Source organism: Sinohyriopsis cumingii, chromosome 16 (assembly GCF_028554795.1).
Source record: "Sinohyriopsis cumingii isolate HCF-2022 chromosome 16, ASM2855479v2, whole genome shotgun sequence".
In the NCBI taxonomy this organism is placed as follows: Eukaryota; Metazoa; Mollusca; class Bivalvia; order Unionida; family Unionidae; genus Sinohyriopsis; species Sinohyriopsis cumingii.
In genome coordinates this window covers 78,313,668-78,337,323 of record NC_142976.1, presented here as the reverse complement: position 1 = coordinate 78,337,323, position 23,656 = coordinate 78,313,668, and the positions used below count along the sequence as shown (strand labels likewise).

Below are 23,656 nucleotides of genomic sequence, written 5' to 3'. Positions count from 1 at the left end.
ATGATAATAAACGTTTTACACCCTATTTCAATAACCACGCCACGATCATATTAAATTGGAATCCATACGCGATCTCCTCTCCATAATGATACTAATTTATTTATACACTATTTCATGTACTTTGGAAAAAAAATATTTTTTTCATGTGTGAATATATGAAATTTCGGGAGCCACGCCACAACCGTTATATCCGAATTCACGTTAAATCGGGGCACGTTATAGCGGGGTTCCACTGTATATAAATATATATATATATATATATATATATATATATATATATATATATATATATATATATATATATATATATATATGTAGTATCATCAATTTTCATGGGGTGCCAATTTTTGCGATTTCAGTTTTGCTCTAATGCAACAACTTAAAGACCCAATGGTACATTTGCCACAAATGATAATAAAGGCCACCCCCCCCCCTTTGCTTTCTACATTTCATTCCTTGAGATTAACAAAGCTATTTAATAAATCAACATCACTTCTGCAATCTAGCAAAATAAAATATTATTGTTTACATGTGTTTTTATTTTATTTTTACCCTTATAATACATTTTGTACAGTTCAATGCAATTGTATCTTTATGACACCTGGTAGCTATAATTTCCACTTACTGTTTTAAATCAATATGTTGTAACAATGTTAGAATCGAGAGAAATAAGAAAACGCACAAGATATTCAACACTAGCATTATTAAAAATTAAAAAGAATAATTCTTGTAGTTAAAAATTTGACTTGATACTTATTCAAATCAATTTTTCATTGAAGTGAAACCATTGCTAAAAAGTTTATATCCTTCTGAAAGCATGTCTCATATTATCTATGCATAATCCCAATGAAACACTTGGTATATACACTAATTATGGCAGAATACTGAAGCTCACACTTCAGATTTTTTTGACAAAATGAATCGACATCATGTCAGTCAAGTCTCTTGTATACACAAATGTTTGTCAAGTATATAGTCATGAAATTACTGAATTAAATATACATCATTCTTAGAGCCATGGATAATTTGGTCTAATCTTTCATACATTTCTGCGTGATCGGTAATTATCTATTCAACATTTATCAGCTGGATGAAGTATCAAGAAAAAGTCTTGCGGTTGAAGTTGATTATTACATTAGAGAGGATCAAACAAAGGAGAAATTCAATTTAGTTAGCACCTTTGTAATGTCATGGTCTTTGCACACATCAAATGTTGATGATGCAAGAGAGTGTGTGTGTGTGTGTGTGTGTGTGTGTGCACTTGTGTGTTTGTCTTGCCTGATGCACAATATTCATCCTGCATTATCAACGTATCTCATCAAAGTCTTTGCCTCCTAATGTGTGAGACATTGTCTTCTGGAATCTTATGTAAACAGGTCAAGCTTTTATCCAAGATACTGTCTGAAGCAACTTCAAATAAGAAGCCAGAACTTGAGGCACAGTTCCAGACAGAATACATATTTTTAAGACTAGCCAAGACAGAGATTTCAGCTAACTAATAGCCTGAACTTGAATCTGAGATTAAGATTTTCCTAACGTTTTAATTTAATCAGAACTATAGCATGATCTCTGCCATATGATTATGCAGGATGGTTAAAATCTACCTGCTGAAATCAAGAAAGAGTGCACACAAAATTAATAATACAAATACATATTAATAATGCTGTAATAAAATTTACCTTTGACTGGGTCAATTCATTGGAAGCCTGTTTGATTAAGTCCACAGCCAGTCCTAGGTCAAGGCTATCAAGAGTTTCCTTCACAATCCGTTCAACACACTGAAGAATGACAACCCTGTGACCTTGAGCCAACTGAATGAAAAATATTTTAAAACTTATGGTTTCCAAAGACTGTAACAATGACTCATGAATGTGTACCATCTTTAACTTACATAAAACAAGTTCTGAATTATGGTGTGATTTGTAACACCTGTAACTGACGTGACTGTGACCTTTGATCTGTCACTGCTTTAACCATGACATTCACATATTCACCATTTAATTCAAAATCTGTCACATTCTTAAGTGAACTTCATACAAAATCATGCATATTTGTGGGATTATGATTTTCCTTCAAGCACAGAAGTGAATTTGAGGGAAGAAATTGTGAAGAAATTAGTTCAACTTCCTTTTAGTTGTTCACCGAGACAAAGTTTTGTTTACCTTTTCATTTCACAGATGATGTAATGACAAAAATTTCATTCCACAAAAATATTCTTGATCTAACTCAAAGATTTTAAACATGAAAATTGTAACCTGATTCTTCATAAAAATTAATCTCGTGTGGCACATAACTAAGTAAATAATGACTGAAAGCAAACGGTCTGATTGACATCAAAATTATATCAAGAATAGTTTCTACCATCAACCATTCATATTACATGTAAGATCTAAATCAATTTATCAATTCAAAAGATTACTAAATAACCAGTGCTCTAAATAACCAATGCTCTAATGTTACTGTTACTACACAAGCAGCAAAAGATTAGGTTTGATTTTTCATAGTTGTCTCCACCTCGAATGTATCTTATTTAAAACCCATTTACTTATGAGAAATATCATGTAAGACTCATAATGCAATTGCAGCAGCTTAGAGATGATGATTATTATTATTATTATTATGAAGGTGTGCCAGAGGATGCATTGTATTTCAATATTTATTCTTCTGGGTAACCAGTGACTGCCAGGAAAGGCTGGATGGCAACCGAGGATAGATTGGTGTTGCAGGAGAGATACATGATAGCTGGGAAAGACTAGCTCAGGGGCTTAATGGGGTGGCATTTCTTCATGCAGCCCTCATAAGAGGGGACCACTACACAGCTGGACACCCTATTGAGCCTTCCAAGATGGAGGGATGAAAGGCTCAAGACGATGGATATATCAGTGAGTTCCAGATGATACTGAGCGTATAAGGAAAGATATTCTTCACAGTCCTGGCAAAGGGAATAACCAAGGACATGACACGTAACAAGTATATTGATACATCAGTACAGAAAGAAGGAGCCAAAGGATTTTCTGGGTGTAATGAACATACCAGCAACATACGTCAACTTGTCAGAGAATCCAGGATTCAAGATGCCAATTTGAAAATTGTACAGTTGGATCTTGCCAATGCCTATAGTTCAATACCCAACAAGTGGACTGAGTTAGGTCTTGACCATTACCATACCGTGTACCAGACACCTTACAGGAGGTGTAACTACAACATCCAGCTATGATTTTTTGCACAGAAGTTCACCACTTCATGGTGTTATGACTCTATCGTTATAAACTAAGCAACAGAAAGTGAAAGCAACAAGCTTTGTAAAACTTAACAAATAATTTCATCATCAAAGTTATAAATTAAAATGCGAGAGAAGAACTTACTATTCCCACTGAACAGTCCAAACAAATGCTTTTCCTCACAAATAATTTCCAAGTACAACTAAAAACTTGTCTGCAGACTTGATATTTCATGTGACCAAACTCATCCAATGGGAAATTACTCAATTCTTCCAAGATACCATCTGACCAATCTGTCCAATGGGAAAAGGCAGAATCTCATAAACATATTTACCAATAATTCTATTATTAATAACTGTCAAGACATACATATATAAAATATTTAAGCACATCTTAAAATAGACCCTATGCACATATGAATGAAATTCAGCTATAAGAATTCACTACAATTTAAAGTCATGAATAAAAATTACAAAAATTAGACAAAATCATGAACTGGGAGTAAGAAAAAAATGATATACATAACAATGGATTGCACTGGAAAGATGGATTATTGCAGGCTATACCATCTATGTTATACTATTTGTTATACTATTTATCATGGGAATCAACCTCATAATCAAAGCAGTGGAAAGGAAGACAAGAGGGCCAAAAACAATTTCTGGGATACCTGTACCAACCAACAGGGTTACTGACGAATGAGCTAACAGCCACCACTGACACTCATGTCCAAGAAAGATGGGTGTTGACAGCACTGGAGGAGACTGTATCATGGGGTCGCATGAAGTTTAAACAGTTGAAGTCCAGTAGCTTGGTGAATAAATCAAGACTTCCGAGGACATTCAAGGATGTACCAGAATGAACTACTGCCCAAACTGGTCTGGTAGTTGATGCTATACGAGATAGCAACCACAACTGTAGAAAGCTTAGGCAGCACAACAATCAGCAAGTATCTGCACAGATGGCTTGGAGTCGAATTATAATAATAATAATAATAATAATAATAATAATGACCTTATTTAAAGAGGGTAACACAATTAGCTAAAAACTAATCTACCTTGAGGCCCTCATACAAAGGAATTTATTTATTTAAGCTGCATCTCTGAAGCCACTGAATATATTGGGTTTGGAAGAAGGAAATAGAGTGGGCATTTCTAATCTCAGCTGGAATTATCATTCACAGGTTCTGGTCTTAACAACAGGTCTGGAATGCTCCGGCTTCCACTGTCATCAGTGATGGAAGAGTACAAGGTAGCCAAGGCAAGGGTACTTATGATGCTGAGATAGCAACCACAACTGTAGAAAGCACTCACAGGGCAAGAAGATCACTAATGCTGGTTGAGAGTGGTCAGCTTCCCAAGCAACTGGATCAGCAAAAGCAGACGCTTGCATAAGGATACAGTAGAAACAACTACCAAGAAAGACACGGCTCTGGAACAGGTCATACTCATCAGTGCTGACCAGCTACAAGTTCAATGATCCCCAACAAGCTAAGGAAAGAGAATGAAGAGAGTCAACAATCAAAGACTGTCCAACTGGGAAGCCAATAAGATGGATTTGGTGGTCTTCACCAGAGGGGAAACTAATGTGGTCTGATATCTGGAATTATGAGCCTCTATGGATCCAGATTTCTGCTGAGATGAGTGTATTATCTTTTGTCATCTCCAACAAACTTGCACAGGTGGAGCATGACAAGGTCACAGAGAACTAACAGTTATCTGGTAAGGAAGATAAAGAAGAAAATACCAGCACCAATCACCAGGCCAAGATTTATCAACTTTGTCAAAATCAAGAAATAAGTAACACCTCACCACAAAGGAGGGGAATCCTTATTGAAGCAGAGAGCTGAGACATGCCTCTTGATCTCGGGGAATAACTGGTCTTCCCAGAAACTGTCCAGATGTCTCTACGTTCAGATGTAATGATTTGGTCAGACTCTAGGAAGAAGCTCACAACCATGGAATTGACTGTACCTCGGGAGAAGAATTGTGATGGGGCTCATGAAGGAAAGTTTACTAAATATGCAGAGCTGACACACAAGTGCTGGGTATGGAGTACTTGGCTGTTCCCAGTAGAGGTGGGAAATTGTTGTTGTTGTTCTTGTTGTTGTTGTTGTGGGGTTTAACGCCATTTTTCAGCACACGACAGACTATACATGGCGGCCAGTATTAATGGTGGAGGAAGAACCCGGGAAAACCCCAGGAAGAACCACCGACCCACAAGAAGCTACTGGCAAGCTTTCTCACATAAGCCGAATCCTAGACTCGAAACAACGCAGACAGAGGTGAGATGGCAGTGATCCATAACGGAGAGCGCTTTAGTCAACTTGGCCACTGGGAAATTGTATCGTCTCCTGCTAAAATGATCTGGAAGATGCACAGGGTTCTAGAGATAACATGGAAAAACCAGAAAGTCGCTGCTGAAGCACTGGGAAAAACTTTCATTGCAACCTTCCCAATACCTTCAGTAGGAGTAGCAATAATAAACTTGTACTAATTGACAGAAGGATGATGGATTACGAATGTCATACAACAGAAAACAGGAAATTCCCAAACCTTGCCTAATCTATGACCAGCAGAGCTAAAAAGAAAAAACAAAAGACACATGTTTGTATACTATTTTTCACAAGCCAATGGATGCATATTATTAACAGATTAAGGACGAAAGCTCCAAAAAATACAAGCAAAATATGTTTATCTTCAAACTCAACTAAATCATTGTTAGGATAAAATTTCACAAACAATTTGTTTGAAATAAAAAAAAATACTGATGCTGGAGTGTTCACATGCACAGACTGACAAACAGAACTGTTTCTATGTCTACTGCCCCACCCCACCAAAACGTGACCCATTTCAAATTAAATTGAATTCAATAGCAACATACAAAGATTGATTAAAAAAAACAGTAATGAACTTAAAACACTGCAAAATTATGCTGTTTTTTTTCCCCCCACCTATTTCTATAAAGAAAATTTAGAAGCAATGAATGTATCACAGTTTTTGGGCAACAGCCAGATATATATATACATACTGGTACTAGTCATGGACACTTAGTAACACAAGCTGAAAATGTCTCACGGGAACTACAATAAAACTCATCTCTTGTAATTTCATATACTTTATGCACCTTTGAATGTTTCTTAAGGTAGCCGTGGCAGAAACTTAGCACCAGTCCTGGCTTTTTCTTGCCGAGGTTGACCAGTGAGGCGCAGATAACATCCTGACATTCCTGATTATTGTCGTAAGCTGCATCAATCAGAGCCAAGGTCATCTCTGAAAATAACAAAAAAAAAAAGGCTTTAACAGGTTTCCATTAATTTTTTATTTTTGGAAATGTTGGATTTCAATGGTTGGAAATTTCAAAGTCTCACACCTCTAACTGCTTTACTGCAAATTCATGATCAAGAAAGTCTAAAGTTCAGTATAATGACGACCATGTATAATGACAGAAAAAGATCTGCAGACCTGTGTTGAGAAGCAGCCTTGGACTTAGTTAATGCATGGGAGTGGTTCTTGAGAAGCATTTTGTTCAACCTATTGCCAGTTTATTAAACAAGAATAGAACTAAACAATTACCAATCATACAGAACATGTCTTTGAGATAACAACAATATCACCAACATTTTTCTTAAAATCTGACAAAATATCCAAACCCTAATATAAACCTACTTAAGTTAGTAGGATACCATAATCTACAGAAAAAAACAGATACAGTACCTTCACATGAAGCCATTTTATTAAGATGTTTTTCATATGTATGGTTTCCCCATAATGTCATCAATATTCAATATGATGTTCAGTCCATTTCAATATGGTAATGCTGCAAGTTCATTCTGACCATTTAACTTCTTAAAACAATAAGGCAATATGACAATCTAAAAACATAACTTTTAGTCCATATTTCTGGCTTTCTCATAATCAGGCTCATATATATATATATATATATATATATATATATATATATATATATATATATATATATATATATACATACACTAACACTAACATATGTAAACTAAAATATTATACCCTAAAAGAAATATAATTGTACTGCTTGTACAAACTGCACCATTTTAGTATGATTAAGGTCAACTCAGACCTGTACTATTGATAAGTCTTCAAATTAAAGTCCATAAATACCTTTCCTTACTATCCAGGCTTTCATTGTCAAAATATTCATTATTGTTATGAATCAGGCCTTCAATGTCACCACATAAATTACTGTTATTAATTAGGCCATTATTTATATGAATATATCTTCAGGACAACTTTCCAAGGCCTATTTCCTTTGTTCATCACAAATCTCTGTAATTTTGTTAGTTTTCCACCATTACCAATGCAGTCTTGTATGGTATGTACTGTATTCAACCATATGAGCAGTATCGGTCTCAGCAGAGTTGAAAGTGACCATATGGCTAAACTGAGGACCCAAGATATGCATAAACTGAGGACCCGATATATGCATAAACTGAGGACCCAATATATGCCTAAATTGAGGACCCAAGATAGGCCTAAAACTGATGACCCAACAGGAAATAAACTGAGGAATAACACTACAGATTCACATAACTGATATGACAATGGTCACTAGGCAGGAAATGAAACATGTATTGGCATTGTTTCCTTTTTTTAGGTATTGTAGTCCACTAACAGGCACAATTAGCTGGTGCTGATGGCAGAGATAATTTAAAAAGTTCAGCGTATAACAAGGTCGGACATCATTAATGTAAACTCTGCTGAATACAGCTGAACCGTAATGTATCTGAACTCCTTGCTGTAATTGAAATAGCTGTTTATGAATCTAAATGATCTAAGAATGTTTTTTAAGGCAGCATTTGCTATTTATTCAGATAAATAAATAATTTTTCCTGTAAATACCTTTTAAAACAGCCAAATTAATACCATAAACTATAAAAATCAAAAGTTTTCAATATGAGATGAGCCACTAAAAATAAATAAGTTGCAGTTATGGTGTGAATCTCATCTGAATCTTATTCTGAGGAACAAGTGCCAGCATGTGTCTGTCTCATTTGAGACTGATGACTCATATGAGATTTTCTATGTGCCACTAAGATCAAAAGTTAAGCCACCAAATCGACATTAATCAAGAAGACCCTGTTGGAGGAAATAAGGTAGTAACACTGCAATAATGTTACAATCCTGCATTTGGTAATTTCATGTTATTTATATATATGTGTGGTGTGAAATCAGGTGCCACCTGGACAGGTAATGGTTAGCAGTTTCTTCCCTTTGTCTATATAGTATACAGACATAAAAATACAGAAGATTTATCACTCTGTGAATACTGATTTTGAAAGGTAGTGAAGCTTTTATTTCTATCATAAATGTGATTAAGGAACATATTTGAAGGAGAAATACAAAACATACAATTCCAGAAATATCTGACATTTTTATGCAAAGTAACCTCTCTTCCACTTCCTAATGGTGTGATAAAAATTCAAAATGTGTTGGCATAATCGATATCCATAGAACTTTCACTTACCAAAGTTTCATGTGTCTAGTTTTAATGGTGTAGAAAGAGTGTAAGTTTGAAGAATATAACATAGAATCATCCATATGTACATAAAGACTGTAGCAGAATGAATATTACACACAACCATCCATATGTACATACTGTACAGTCTCAGAATGAATATTATACACAACCATCGATATATACATACTGTACAGTCTCAGAATGAATATTACACACAACCATCCATATATACATACTGTACAGTCTCAGAAAGAATATTACACACAACCATCCATATATACATACTGTACAGTCTCAGAATGAATATTACACACAACCATCCATATATACATACTGTACAGTCTCAGAATGAATATTACACACAACAATCGGGGCCCCAAGTGGCCGAGTGGTCTAAAGCGCTCACTGTTCCAGATCACTGCCATCTCACCTCTGTCTGCATGGGTTCGAGTCCAAGGCTCGGCTAGCGTGGGTACGTGGGAAAGCCTGCCAGTAGCTTTTCGTGGATCGGTGGTTCTTCCCTGGGTTTTCCAGGGTTCTCCACCAGTTATACTGGCCGCCATGTACAGCCAATCTTGTGCTGAAAAATGGCGTTAAACCCTAAAAGAACAACAACAACACACAACAATCCATATATACATACTTTACAGTCTCAGAATGAATATTATACACAACCATCCATATGTACATATAAACTGCATCACAATGAATATTACATATAGCCATCCATATGTATCCAGACTATATCAAAATGAATATTGCATATAACCATTCTTATGTAAATACTGTCTCCCAATGAATATGTACAACCATCTATATATACTGTAATAAATACAGACTGTTATCACAATATTTGAGGACTTGCAAATATGAATATCTCAACTGGTTTCTTGAAAACAGAGTATCAGTGGATATCTGATGCAAAGTCAAACTTTGATTTGACATGGATGGAGTAGTGTAGTGCAGTGGTTAAACCAAAAACTCTTAGATTGATCCACAGTGCCACCAAGTGGATAACACTGTATGACTAGATGTATACTTACTCTTAAGATGTTAAAACTTGAAAATAAGAAATTATATTTTGGACAAGATCATAGGTTATTTTGACAAGAAAAATTAAATTCTGGACATCAATATATTTTATTTTGAATGTTTCATATATTTTATGAACATTCATACCCTGCATCTCCAGCTGAAAATAGGACAGGAAAATGGATTGCATTGAAAGCTTATACCAGTGCAGGAACATGAACAGTAGTAGTCTCTTGTTTATTTCTATTTTTCCCCACAATTAAATTGTTATCTCTTATCTAAAATAAAATGTATTTTACTTGCTCTGGTTGAACAATAGCCTCTTGGTGTCTATAAACAAGGGTTTCACAGCATGTCAATACAATCCTGCCTACACAGTACCACTCGAAAAAAAATAAAGTTCTAAAAAATTAACAATGATAAAGCAAAAGACTTTAAGAAAACAAAACCTTCCAAATAGATATATATATGTTGTCCTCCAAGATAAAAGGCAAAGATCTTAAAAAGTATAAAGGTTAAACACTGTTAAAATCTTCAGTAAGATAAACCTTTCAAACAAAAGCTGGTCGACATGCTGTATTTTCATGGTATGCGTGTGTGTGTGTGATTTGGATTTTTAACGTAGCTCTAACAATTATTCAGTCATATCGCAATGATATCTGCATTGTGGCAGTTAATAGTGATGTCAAGTACTGGGGCATCATGCCACAGACATGTAGCATCCTGTCCCATCTAGTTACATTATCCTGACACCAGACCAACCAGTCCTAACACTAACCTCTTAATGCTGAGCATCAAGCAAGGCAGCTGTTTGTACCATTTCTGTAAGTCTTTGGTATGATTTGGCCAGGGTTCGAACCTATTTTCATGGTACTAAACAAGAACAAAATGCTTAAAAAGTACAGTAACTTACCAGCAATAAAAGTCACCATACTTGTTTATTTATCATTTATCTCCAATCCTGTATGCAACAAATGTTGTAATTGATGCCAATTTTGCAATGAACAACAACTGATGGAACATACCATGTCTACTGACATATAAAACAGGATTCTTGTATTCTTGCTGCAAATGATGTAATGCTGTACATGGGCACCAAGAGGTTATAAAATGAACATGCCATCAACTACTAACACAATAAGGCATCATCCTTAGCAGAACATATAAAATCTACAATTTTAAAAGTATCTATTACAATCATTATAAGTCTATACAATTTTATATCCAGCTATTCTCTGAAGAGATAATGCAGACATCTGAAAACACTCTCCACAATATTTGCATTTCTGAAAAGTACAATTAGTCCACCACATTTATTTTAATTTGCAATAATCAAATGTTTGCCTTAAGCTTCGATCAGCAACCTTTGACTCATCTACAGTTCTGCTCTCACATAAACTGCTATTGTGTTTGTCAGATTCTCTTCTATGGATGATTTTGTTTTTTTAAATTATATTTCATATTTCATAAATAAAAAAGCTTTTATTTGCAATCTTCCTCCGTCCTCTTGATTTCATTATATGGTTGATGGTGCTACTTGCCTTCATTTATGCTCATCCTATTAGAGGAACTGGTTCTGTACTTTTTAAAGGCTGCTTTTTTATTTTGTCTTTCTTAAATTTAATATTCATTTATCTATTATTTATTCATTGTAGGTTTTCTTTTATTGTGAATTACTGTTACAATTTCATTTATATATTATGGCGTATCATGAATTACATCATTAATGAGCCATAAATAGTTGCAGCATTCTGGGACAATGACCATGTTTTTATATAATGATCCTCAATGTTATTATTGGCAATGAACAATATGTAAACAAGCAATAGTAATTACATACCACCATGTCTGCCAATTCCACGCATTAGATAATTCTGCACAGTGATACATCATTTCGGTAAACATTGGATCATGTGTTATCTTTTGTCAAAAATCCATTTTTAATCAAGAAAGAATGATCATACTTTAATTAAGAAACGTGATATTCATAAAGTTTACAAATATATCCTACATTTTAACTCAAAATGCATATGAAAATGTGATTTCTAAATGTCAACATGAATACCCTCTACATGACCTTCTTGAACCTGTAACCCAGAAAGTCCTATTTACTATGTATCTGTTAGACTCATACAAATATACAGATTATATAAAAGATGAAAATGTATACCTTACAAAATTCTGCATTGTAATCCAAGTTTCCAATTTTGCAAGAAACTGTCCCACATGCACAATATTGTCTGCTACCCAAGGTGTCAACTTGCCGCTAGAATGGTATTCTCAAGAAATTCCCTGGCGTAAAGTCTGTTTCTAAATTCTTTAGCAATTTTTCCCCATTAACAAGATGTTGTAAACATGTTACATCATATTCATTGTTGTTTCTTTTCCACATAAAAGCTTATTTTTGATAAAATGTTGAAGTTTACAAAATAATTTACAAGATCAGTTTAGTTACCTTAATATCTCTTGCCATTTATTGGCATTGTTAAACTGAGTTTTGTCAAACTAGCTATAACTCTGACCTAATTACTCGACTGAACTGCTCACAGAAACAGTCCAAAGTAATGTATTTCATTTATATAGCCCGATAGATAAACATTACATCTTTTCAAAGATGTGCGCAGAATTGGCCGACATATCGCGAGACATGAAAACACTCGGGTGGTATCCCGTGTGTCCAAAATTAATATTATTTTGAACAGAATATTCTAGTGACAACTGCCTCTTTTCAGATGGAAAGCATTGCAGAATTTTATTTTCGTCAATCGGTCGAATTCGGTATGCGTTTTGCTTCAATCTTGGAGACGGAAACCGTAAGTGCGCAGAAATGCCCGATAGCATTGTAATTACTGCGAAAACGAAAAGAGTACATTTGCTCTTACAACGGAATGGGTAAAACATGCCAAAGTGGTGTAAAAAATATCGAAAAAGAAAAAGGAAAATGGGAATATTCGATAAAAAATATCATCCTTTCTATTCTATAAGTAATTCTGACTGATTTATTTAATAAATAAAAATTTGTTGTTGTTGTTGTCCTGTAACGTGTCCCAAAACATTCAATCAAATAGTTTCCGCCTCCTGTCCGGGAGCAGGTATTATTTGATTAGCTTATTTTAGCATTGGTGCATGCTGCAGCAACGGACTCACCATCCACTTGTCCGCCAGTTGAACGTTCTAAATCTTCTTCAGGTCCAGGCATTATTGTCAGAAGAAAGTATTAACTTAATTACTCAAAGTTGACAGGTATAGTCAGCTGGACTTCCGTCACATGATGATTGCTACAAAACCTTCCGCATATAAGGTGTGTAGACTGGTACCTTGTGTAGTGGTGACTAAAGTTCTTCCGAGGATCATTTTGACCTTGACATTGGACTACACGATTAGGGTGGTGCTCTGCAACTTCGTATTTTCGCACACGGACTTTCCCATTATTTCGACTGGTTATAACTGCTATATAAAAACGACCTATATGTCTTAGGTATTATTAAAAGAACTTGTAATATCCTTATTTTGGCATGTTGTTGATATTTGTAATTTGGATTAAAGAGTTTACAGTTTGGCCTTACGTAGGATGTGCATTCATTAACAAATGCTAGCTCCGCATGGTGAGTTGGAGGTAAATTGTACCAACAAAAATAAAATAACAAAGCGCCAGTAACTTTTTTTAAAAAACACTTTATATATTTGGTGGTAATTCATTCACTACACTTTTAAAAGCTGGTGTTCTCTAGTCTGGCAAAATTCGTTTCCCTATTTTAATAACTGCTAAAGATAGTATACTTTATTTTATATAATTCAGGCTGATTTTTTTGAGCTGATGGGAGCAATTATTTTGGTTAGCTGTGTGCTTAGATCGTGTACAGTTACCAGCACGCCAGCCACAGTACATGAAATTAACATAGAGGTGTACCAAAATACTTTATACTGTGCATATTGCAAATGCAAACAGCTTCACCTTACAACTGTCACTCTCTTAGAATTTCGTAACTGTACAGCTCCCCCTAGAGACCAGCATTTTGTCTAATTAGACTGGTTTCCCGTCGTATTTTGACTGTGAGGTATCTAATGTATACAATAAAGACAGGTGAAAAAGATGATCACATAATATTACATAAAATTCATGAAAAATATGGATAAACTATTTCATTTTAAGAAATCAGACTAAGTGTATTTTGACATGTTGCAACGGGGATGTTTTTACCTGTTTGACCATCTAGATATGGCAAAACAATAATTACAGAGAAATGTCTACGAATATTTTTAAAGGCTCTTCACACTGCCTCCGTGCGGTGCGTTCCACCCCAAGTATGTCCCAAAACACCCTTAGCTACCCAGGATATACGTATACGGTTAAATAAAAACAAAATAAACAAAAATCTTAATATTTTTAGTTGTTGACAAAATTACTAAATTTACTCCATTTCACTAATTAGCAAGTAAGCTCGGTGGAGTTTTTCTCCCTTGTGCGGTAATCGTCTAGGGAAATAACTCTTCCAGTCTTAATTCAGACCTGGCAAGATTATGCAAAATTTCAAATAGAAATAGGATTGATGTTCACATTTCTCAGAAGAAACCGATAACTACGGAAATTATTTAATCTCTCTCTCTCTCTCTCTCTCTCTCTCTCTCTCTCTCTTTACATATCATCAATTTCAAGTTTGAATTAAGATGGAGGGAAGCGGCATATGTCTATTTCGTACAGGGCACCGCATTGCCTCGCCCCAGCCCTGCCCAGGAGTAAAAGGATGCATCTATCATCCACCTGTACTAGAAGCGGAAACGCAAAAGAAAGTCTTGCAACAGCCATCGGGGCATCCCTCTACTGTTATAGCCGGCAAAATCCTTGCCAGAACTCTGCTGAATCACCTCGTGTATATCATTGAGCAAAGGTTCCTGCCTAAGGGTCGGTGTGACTTTAGGAAAGGACAAGGGACAACAGATATGGTATTTGCATCAGCAGCAGAGAGACTGAGCCCACCAACTATTCCGTCCAACAGAACCCTCTATCGAGAACACTCTTGATAGAGGGTCTTATTTCACAAAATAAACCCTCTATTCAGAAAACTATGATAAATAAGCTTTCTCTGCTGACTAGAAGAGTTATTTCATGAAAAATAACTCACTATAAAAATACTTCTTGACTCCGGGGTCTACTAGACGAAACACTTGGTGGCCTAGTCTCTCTGCTGCTAGAAATGTAAATATTTTTAATCCTTCAGGATTTCTAGTTAAAAATTGTATCTAACCCAACTCGATACCGTGTCCGAGGATCATGTAAATTTATCGTTACAAATCCGTATGGTTTTGCCTGAGCACGACTAAAGAAATTTCTGAATTTATTTATGTCCATGTCACCGCTGCACCAAGTCCGATGAATATTTTGTAGCGTGTGTGCGTCAACGCCGTTAAATACCGCGAGAACGTTACAGTTATCTCTGATCACTTTTGGTATTTGTGTATACCGTTGAGTTACATAAATCACATCGGTGTTTTTATGCCTGCCACGTGAAAATATCCTGGCAGGGTTTGATTGTTTGTCCAACATGATATCATCGTACACGACTAAATTATTAATACTCCCATCAATATCATCGATACTCGGTACTTCATCAATATCAGTTATAAAATCAACAACATCTTCTTCACTTATCAATTTTGCACTTTCGTTAAAATCTTTTAATACCTGATAACATCGCTGATCGTCCACTGATGGTGCTATCAAATATAATTTTTCCCACTTCATCCACTTCATTATTAAATTAAGTAACAACTGCGTCTTACCCGACCCAGATGGACCTATAATAATCATTCGAATTGAATTTGGTAGCACTGAGTTATGTTTGATTGGCTCTCGTCGCTTTGACGCAGAAAAGTCAGTGATCTCCATTAGATATATCATAAAATAAATATGAATTTATATTGTGTGAAATGCCAAGCACATACCCCAACTGCGGATATGACAACAATTACAACAAAAAATAATCGACAAGCGCTTACAGGCAAGTGTGAACGATGCGGTATAAAAAAGTTTAAATTTATTATTAAAAAAAAGGAGGTGATATCGCAGCCAAGTTAGCCATGTTACCAGGGGCTCCGTGGGCTAAATACCCAGGAGAAAAACATCTTCCAGGATATAATTATTGTGGTCCAGGAACCCGACTTGATATCAGACTTGATGCTCAAGATCAGCCCAATCCAGGTGAGTATCCGATAAACGCTATTGATAAGGCGTGTCATGCGCATGATGTAGCTTACCGAAGTAAGGATTTGCAACAGCGCCATCTCGCGGATGTGAAATTAATTCATGCGTTAAATGCCATCCCTGATAAATCTTTCAAAGAAAAGTTAACATCCTGGTTAATAAAATCCGCAATGAAAGGTAAATTAGCGTTAGGTACTGGTATATAATGGAGTCGATTTATTATTCCCCAAGAGGATATTGGAGAGGTAGCGCAGCAATTAGTAAACTCGCTGAAGAAGCAAAAGTTACAAAAGTTGCTGCTAAAAATTGGTTATCCCGACAGGCAATATGGCAAATTTATCTACCGCGCCCTAAACAAATTTACTTTGCACATTTTGATGTTAGTGTGCCAAATGAGGTTCATCAGGCTGATATATTATTTCTGCCACATGATACTATCCGAAGACGTACATACAAGTACGCGTTAACTGTAGTTGATGTTGCAAGTAGATACAAAGATGCTGAACCGTTAACGACTAAAACAGCATCCGAGGTTGCTTCTGCGTTTAAACGAATTTATCACCGTGGTCTACGTTGGCCAAACCTATTACAAGTTGATCCTGGTAAAGAATTTCAGGGTGCAGTATCATCGTTCATGAAACAACATAACGTCACCATCAGACGAGGACATACTGAAATTCATCGCGATCAGGCAATTGTTGAGCGATTCAATCGAACACTTGCTGAGCGGTTATTTGGATATCAATACGCGAAGGAATTTATTCAAGATACGAGATCGCGCGAATGGGTTGCAAGATTACCAAGCGTGATAGCTGCGCTAAATAGCGAGATCACACGAACAACCAACATGAAACCTGCCATCGCGATCACAAAAAACATATACCCGTACGACGTGATTCTTCAGCACAGCCAATACTGGGTAATGTTACAGTTAGATATTTATATGAACCGGGTGAACTTGAAGGTGGTAAACGAAGAGCCACTGATCCTATCTGGAGTGTTACCACACACAAGATAACCACCGTGACAAGATCTACTGGTAGACCAGCAATCTACAGGTTGGATTCAACTGCTCCTCAACGTGGATTCACACGTGAGCAACTACAGGTAATTCCCGAGGACACACAATTACCGCCAAAATCACTTCAGTGATTTCGATCACTTAACTAGCGCCTCTACGTCGATTGCACTCAAGACAGGTCAACATGATATTATCACGTGTATGACCGCGATTGTTATCTTTTCTGTCTACGGTAAATTGTCTTGAATTTTTATTCGAATACTGCCATAGCATTATACAATTACAGCTCGCGCAGTGATTATTCTGCTGTTGTTTTAACTCAATAATAAATTCAACATCAAGATCAAAGTCGCGATTATTTTTTTTTGTCACTCTGTTTGTAACCAGAGAGTTTTTTCTTATTACATCATCATCGGTGATGCTGTTGTTTTCATTATTAATTTTATCAGCTATTGAATCTTCCAAGACAATTCTTCGCAGTTGAGATATTCTTCTGACTCTGGACACCGCTAGGTAGACTAAGTTTGACCATTCGATTCGATCATCAACAATCCAGAGAGTTGTATCACTAATAGTTAGTCCTTGAGATGAATGAATTGTCATTGCGTATCCTAGCGTCCACGGGGATTTATTCATTTTTAGTGCATCTTTGACAGCATTAATATCAACTAACACAATATCATTCAGTACTAAATTCTGTTTCCTTGACTCTGTCAAGGTCCCTGACGCAGTCAGACGCCCTGGAATATCAACATCTATATTCTGTAACCGCGTATCAGCTGGTCTATAACATAACGGCACTGGCAGCATTGGAAACGTTTCTTGTTGTAATTGAAATAGTTGTTGTTGAAGTGTGTCTCTGACTATCTTTCTACTTGCCACTATCAAATCGTCTGGTTTCCATACACGTAAAAAGTCGCTCATTGAAGTTTCAGAAATCATCTCGCGCATAATTTCACATTGAATTTTATTCGGTTGTAATCTGTTTAATGTTTTAAATTCTTTCAACGTTGCATCAAGTGCTCTATGATCATCAGACACTTCTTCGTAATAATCAACAAATCTTTTAACCAATCATGCGGAGATGCGCCGACAAACGGAGGTGGTTGACCGTGATCGCCGCACATAATCACTGCAGTATTTTTCGTTAGCAGCCAATCAAGAAATGTTTTTAATGTTTCCAGCGGCACCGTACATATCTCATCCCAAATTATTATATCATTGATATATTTTGTTCCCATTCGATCTGACGTCCACACACCGCCGCTGTATTTGAAAAAGCTGTGATAAGTACAAGAATTGACTCCTCGCTGTTTCATCTCCCTGGCAAGCCTGTGTGTAGGTGTTAGCACAATCATATCCGATTTTCCAAATAATTCAATCGCTCGAGTTGTTTTACCAGACCCGCCCGGCCCGTTTAAATAAACGGTTTTGTGTCTAGTGATTGGATCATACACAGATGGTGCGTTCGACATTTCTGACATTTCTGATAATTTACAATAATCATCCTTAATTGCAACATCAGCGGATTCACAATATTCGTGTAACATCTCCGCTTTTATTCTCCACGAACTCCATGATTCATCAGTGCTTGTAAAACGAGCCAAAAAACTGTATATTTTTTATTGATATAAAATGAATCCGTTGCAACTCTAACTGCGGTGTCAGGAAATCGATTTATCATTGATAGTAAATTTATAGAAACATAACCCAGCATTGAAGATCTTAAATGTGTGTACTGAGGCGATTCTTCGTCGATATAACTTACAATTGTGCCCAACTTTTTCCCGTCGGACAAGAACACATCCTCCCGATTACAAAATATATTTCTTGCAACAGCGTCAGCAATTATAAAATCCAATTCAGCATCATCGATAATCAGTCGCGAGTGATGCATTTTATGATCAAATGCTGCACCCTGAGTAAATTTACCGATTATTCTTCGTCCAAGATCTTTTGCTATTTTTTCACTATTGCTATGTTTGATCTTAAGAACTTTAGGAGCCTCACTGACAATGACATCCATCGGGGTATTTGGACTCTCTCGTGCATACTCGCTAATAACTTCATCCACACTGACACGCTCCGGTGTTGGTAACCAAACTGAGGTCTGCGGTCGATATGATATGATTGCTTCACTGACAGTCAACGATACCAGTATTCGGCTGTCAAGCATATATCGCAATAACACTATTGGTACCCAGCACTTTTCACTGAAGTGTCTGCCAAACCAAACATAACAGCACGGATGAAGTCTCGCGGCGAATTCAAACGAAGTCACATGAGCAAATCCTGTCAGGTCAAAATCGGGTAAAACGCCGTTTATAGCAAGTCGTGTCATCGAGTTCGTGGGATGTCCAAATCGCTTAAAGTATTCGCTGCACCCGCCCATGCCGAGAAAGCTTCCTGGGTAGCAAGCAATCATATCCACGGAAATCATATCCCGGTAGTCATATCGGGTATTCCACAGCCCGCCATGCCCATACTCGACACAACTTAATTGTATATCCGAAAGAAACTGACTTCGGGTTGGTCTCCACGAATTTCTTTCTCTGGCGGCGTGAGCGGCAACACTTGGAACTGTAAAACAATTAACCAATAACTGCTCAATGTTGTCTTCGGTTTTCGCATATTTCTCTGCGAGTTTTTTCATTTGTTGTTGCAACGACTCCGTCCGGTATAATACCCCGTTGGGTTTTACAAATTGATCATACTCGGAATCTTCGGAACTCTTAAATAACCACACTGACACAGGGTCGGTTTTACTCAGTGTGTAAATAGCATCAAATATATTTCCGGAATAAAGTTTGACAACACGATCTCGTGGAAATATTGTAACTGCATCAGTCCAGGCATGAGAGTTATGATCAATAATTTCAATCGGTGATCCTGACTTTTTATAATGTTTGGAACTATATAATATTTCCCCGTTTAGTGTTTTTACTGTTAATGAAAATTTTAATTTACTTGATAGCACAGCAACATCATTTATTGTTGCCCCAGTATCCTTGACTTGCTCAGCCCATGTTGTTATTTTTTCACGTCGCAGATCGGTTAAACCGTTTCCTCGTTTTGCGTTTTTAAAATGTTCCATTATTCGCTCGGCTACACAATTCAGCGTAGAAACGCTTGCGTTTCCAGAAAATCCTTCGGATTTTGACGACGTCTTCATCGGGGTGAGTTTATCAATTTTTGTTTTTTTTACCAGATAGATTCCATAAATGACTGCGGTTACAGGATACGCTCGAGCGTAATATGGTTTATCAATCCCGGTCAGCATTCCTGGTTTACAACCACTACTTAACAGAATGGTCTTTCCGTTAGCAACAACAGGGTCGAGTTTGTCACGGATAATCCATTCATCGGAATCTGTTTGCACAATAAATTTTATTCTGAAAAAATATTTCTTACTGTGTTCATCGCTTTGATGAATATCAAATAGGTAATCAATAATTGTTTTTGCTCGGGCATCAGTCATTGTAGGATCGATGACTTCGTCAACATCGATGCTGTCATCGATGATTTCGTCAATATCGCGGATAATTTTAAATGACGACCATACATGAGAAGCGCCGTCGTCGCGGAATTCTTTTTTTACCCTCCCTGATAATATTAAATAGATCAGTTAGATTCCGCCGTCGTGAGTCTCTGTTTAGCATGTCAAGATCGAATCTCCCAGGGTAAAATAAACCCTTCATATTATATTTAAGACAAATATTTAAATAAGAAATATTATATAAACAATGAATAACTGCAAGTGGTTAAAAGTTGGATCTGTAACAGTCTGTAATAAGCCTTGCAGGAAGGAATTCTGCGGTGAACATATACAAAGCATCAAACGAGGAAGCACAGGACCCATACCGTGTCTTCGATGTGGCATTGGTGTCAGGGGTAAAACACAATTATGTGCGGGATGCGGGGGGAAACGATACCGTGAACTCAAGCGATATTACAATAAAAAAAATAACGGAGATGTGCTGAAATCCGAGAGCGATTATATAACTAAGTTTTCAGACAAATTATAAATTAGACAAATATATTATTACATAAATGAATCAAGAATTTGTTCGACATCCAACCGTTAAAAATTACGAAGCATCACGTGAGGGAATAGTTAGAAATAGCAGGTTGAAAAACCCAGTTGGTGCTGTTAGTAATACTGGTTATCTAAGATTTAGGGTTGGTGGGGGTAACACCTATCATAATCACAAGTTCGTGTTCGAGTGTTTCTTTGGAGAGATCAAAGATGGTCTTGTAATTGATCACATTGATGGACACAAACTTAATAATTTATCCAATCTGAGAGCTGTGACGCAGAGCGAAAATTGTAGGGCTAGGAACACTGGTCGTGGTAATAAGATCGCCAGGAGAGTTGTTTCCATAAATTTAAATACAAATGAAGAAATAACATTTCATTCGATGAATGCAGCCAGTAAGCATTTTGATATTTGTGGGGCTTCGGTTCAACGTGTTGCACAAAATATTATCAAATCAACTTTTTCACGTAAGTTTGATAGCTGGATTATATTTTCTTATGTAGATAACTCTGCAGTGACTGTGTGAAAATCCGAAGGAGTTTTGAAGTCAATGATACAATTATTTCCCCCTTGTCACCTTGACAGCGTCAAGGATGACAGCGCGCTATAACACTTCCGCATTCACAGGTAACACAACGAGCAGACGATTTTCTGCACAATATCTTAAGGTGTATTTTCTTACCTGTAAGCGAGCCCTACCTGTATAAATTTCACAACAGGTAGATCAGTATATAATAATTTTTAAATCCTATATTATCAGATTGGACAGTGGCACAGTGGTAACGCGTTTGACTTTCGTCCCGACGCTATCAAATGCCACGTTCGAATCCTCGTTACGGACATATTGTCGACGGGCCCATTTAGGGGTTTTTATAATAGATGGGTGTCACGGAATGGTGTAGAGGTTGTTAATTAAATACATGTACTCGGGTTTCGTTTCTTTTCTCTGTACAACGATGCCCGAGGGTGATTATATCAGGGTCTATTGTATTTCGAAATCGTGAGTACGATTCGTCCTGTGCCACACGTGCAAGGTGCCTTTGATAAAGAATAACGAAAATTCTAAAGGTATAAATACGTTACTACGTGTAAAGGACCTTTACAATACTAATGGTTTTGTCAGCAAGCGGCCTGCTTAAAGGATTCGCACAACTCCAGCTGTAGGGGTAGGTAATTTTTGGGTTTTAAGTGATAACTAGTGTATTACCATATTTGCCTTTGCATGTTTGTTACAGTTTTCTTTACATACCATAATGCGTGCATTTTTTATTCTTGTTGCGACGTAGTGCAGGACTTATATGGGTAATGTAAAGCTACATTTTTTAAAAGAATTGTTTACTATTGTCTTATCAAGCAGGGTTAGGTTTACTATTGAACCTCTGTTTTGTAATTGCCATAATAATATAATCTTTTTAACTTGCCATGTATAACGTCCTTACGTTATGTCTGTAACAAGTTTAGTACACTGCATCGGGTATATTTTCAGCTGAGTTTTTGATGGTAGGAATATCCGGGGTGTCCGGTGTTGTCAGAGGGTAGAAACGTCCGTGTGTCAGGAGCGTTTAAGGTGCCGGAGCGTCTAATGTCTAGCGTCCGGAATGTCAAGAGTGACTAAGTGGACCCAGCTGTAGAGCCGTCAAAGGACCAGGGGGTCCGGAGGGTCTAATATTTCAAGTGTCCGGAGGGTCTAATATTTCACGTGATCATAGTATTCCGAGGGTCCGGAGTCTATATTGGTTGTGAAATTGATTCGGAGGAGCTGTGGAGCGGATATGGTGCACGGGTGACGGAGTGCATCTCCACACATGTATTTTTAGCTGTATGCTAATTTTGGGTTAGTAAGACCCAGTGTATTATTCAGGACTGGAAGGATAGATTGTATATCCGTTCTTGTTTAGTGACGTAATTTCGCTACCTGAGCGAATACATTTTTTTTACTATGTGTAAACACCTACATTGTTTACTATTTGAGTGAACTATATTCATCTTTCCATTATTGAATAATTGTGAAATCATTTATCCTGTGTTTTAGGGTTACTGAACTAAATTTATTTGTATATTTTTTCCATCTTTGAAAGTGTGCGTTTTATGTTAAATAGATCCAATATTTGGATTATAAATACGCACACATCTTCATAATCCACTACTCATATAAATCGCCATATTAAACCATATATCTGTGTCGTCAAAACGTGTTCTGTTGTTAATCCGAGATATCCCACCCGGTTATCTTGTTACAATGGGGGCTCCAGCAGGGGCCTTGTGTACATATCTCCTCCACGTCGAATCGAGGGGGTACGTTTTACCCCTGGGATTCGATTGGGGGGGTATGTACACAGACAGTTTCACTTTCGCTTGGAGCCCCCAAAATAAACAGTAGCCGTTGATGTATAAAGCTCTACGGTCAAAAACAAAATACGGCTAAAGAACCGATCACGAGGATGCCGAGAAGCTGTAAGAAAAGCTCTGTAAGACTGAGATAAAAAAAAAATCTGAAAAATAAAAAAATCACCTTGACAAAGTGTTTCAATGACAAAATCAAGGAAGTAAAAAATCTCAAGTCTGAAAGGACCCATAAGACTAACCGCTGATAGCCGCTAATGTTTATTTTTGTTTATTTTAAATATATATAAATATGAATCACGAA

General features: G+C 36.7%; 1 protein-coding gene across 7 annotated transcripts in view; it reads right to left on the bottom strand.

Annotated features, from left to right (window-relative positions):
* Positions 1–13,061, bottom strand: part of LOC149780857 (maestro heat-like repeat-containing protein family member 1) — a 172,993-nt gene extending 159,932 nt beyond the window's left edge. For all 7 annotated transcript variants that reach the window (XM_089937944.1, XM_089937947.1, XM_089937945.1 and 4 more), the window contains exons 1-3: positions 12,897–13,061; positions 6,348–6,493; positions 1,680–1,811 (exon numbers count right to left, since the gene is read on the bottom strand). In XM_089937944.1, the coding sequence (XP_089794070.1) occupies positions 1,680–1,811; positions 6,348–6,493; positions 12,897–12,948 (330 nt within the window). In that variant the 5' untranslated portion in view covers positions 12,949–13,061. The remainder of the gene's footprint in view (positions 1–1,679; positions 1,812–6,347; positions 6,494–12,896) is intronic.
* Between the last annotated feature and the right edge of the window lie 10,595 nt (positions 13,062–23,656).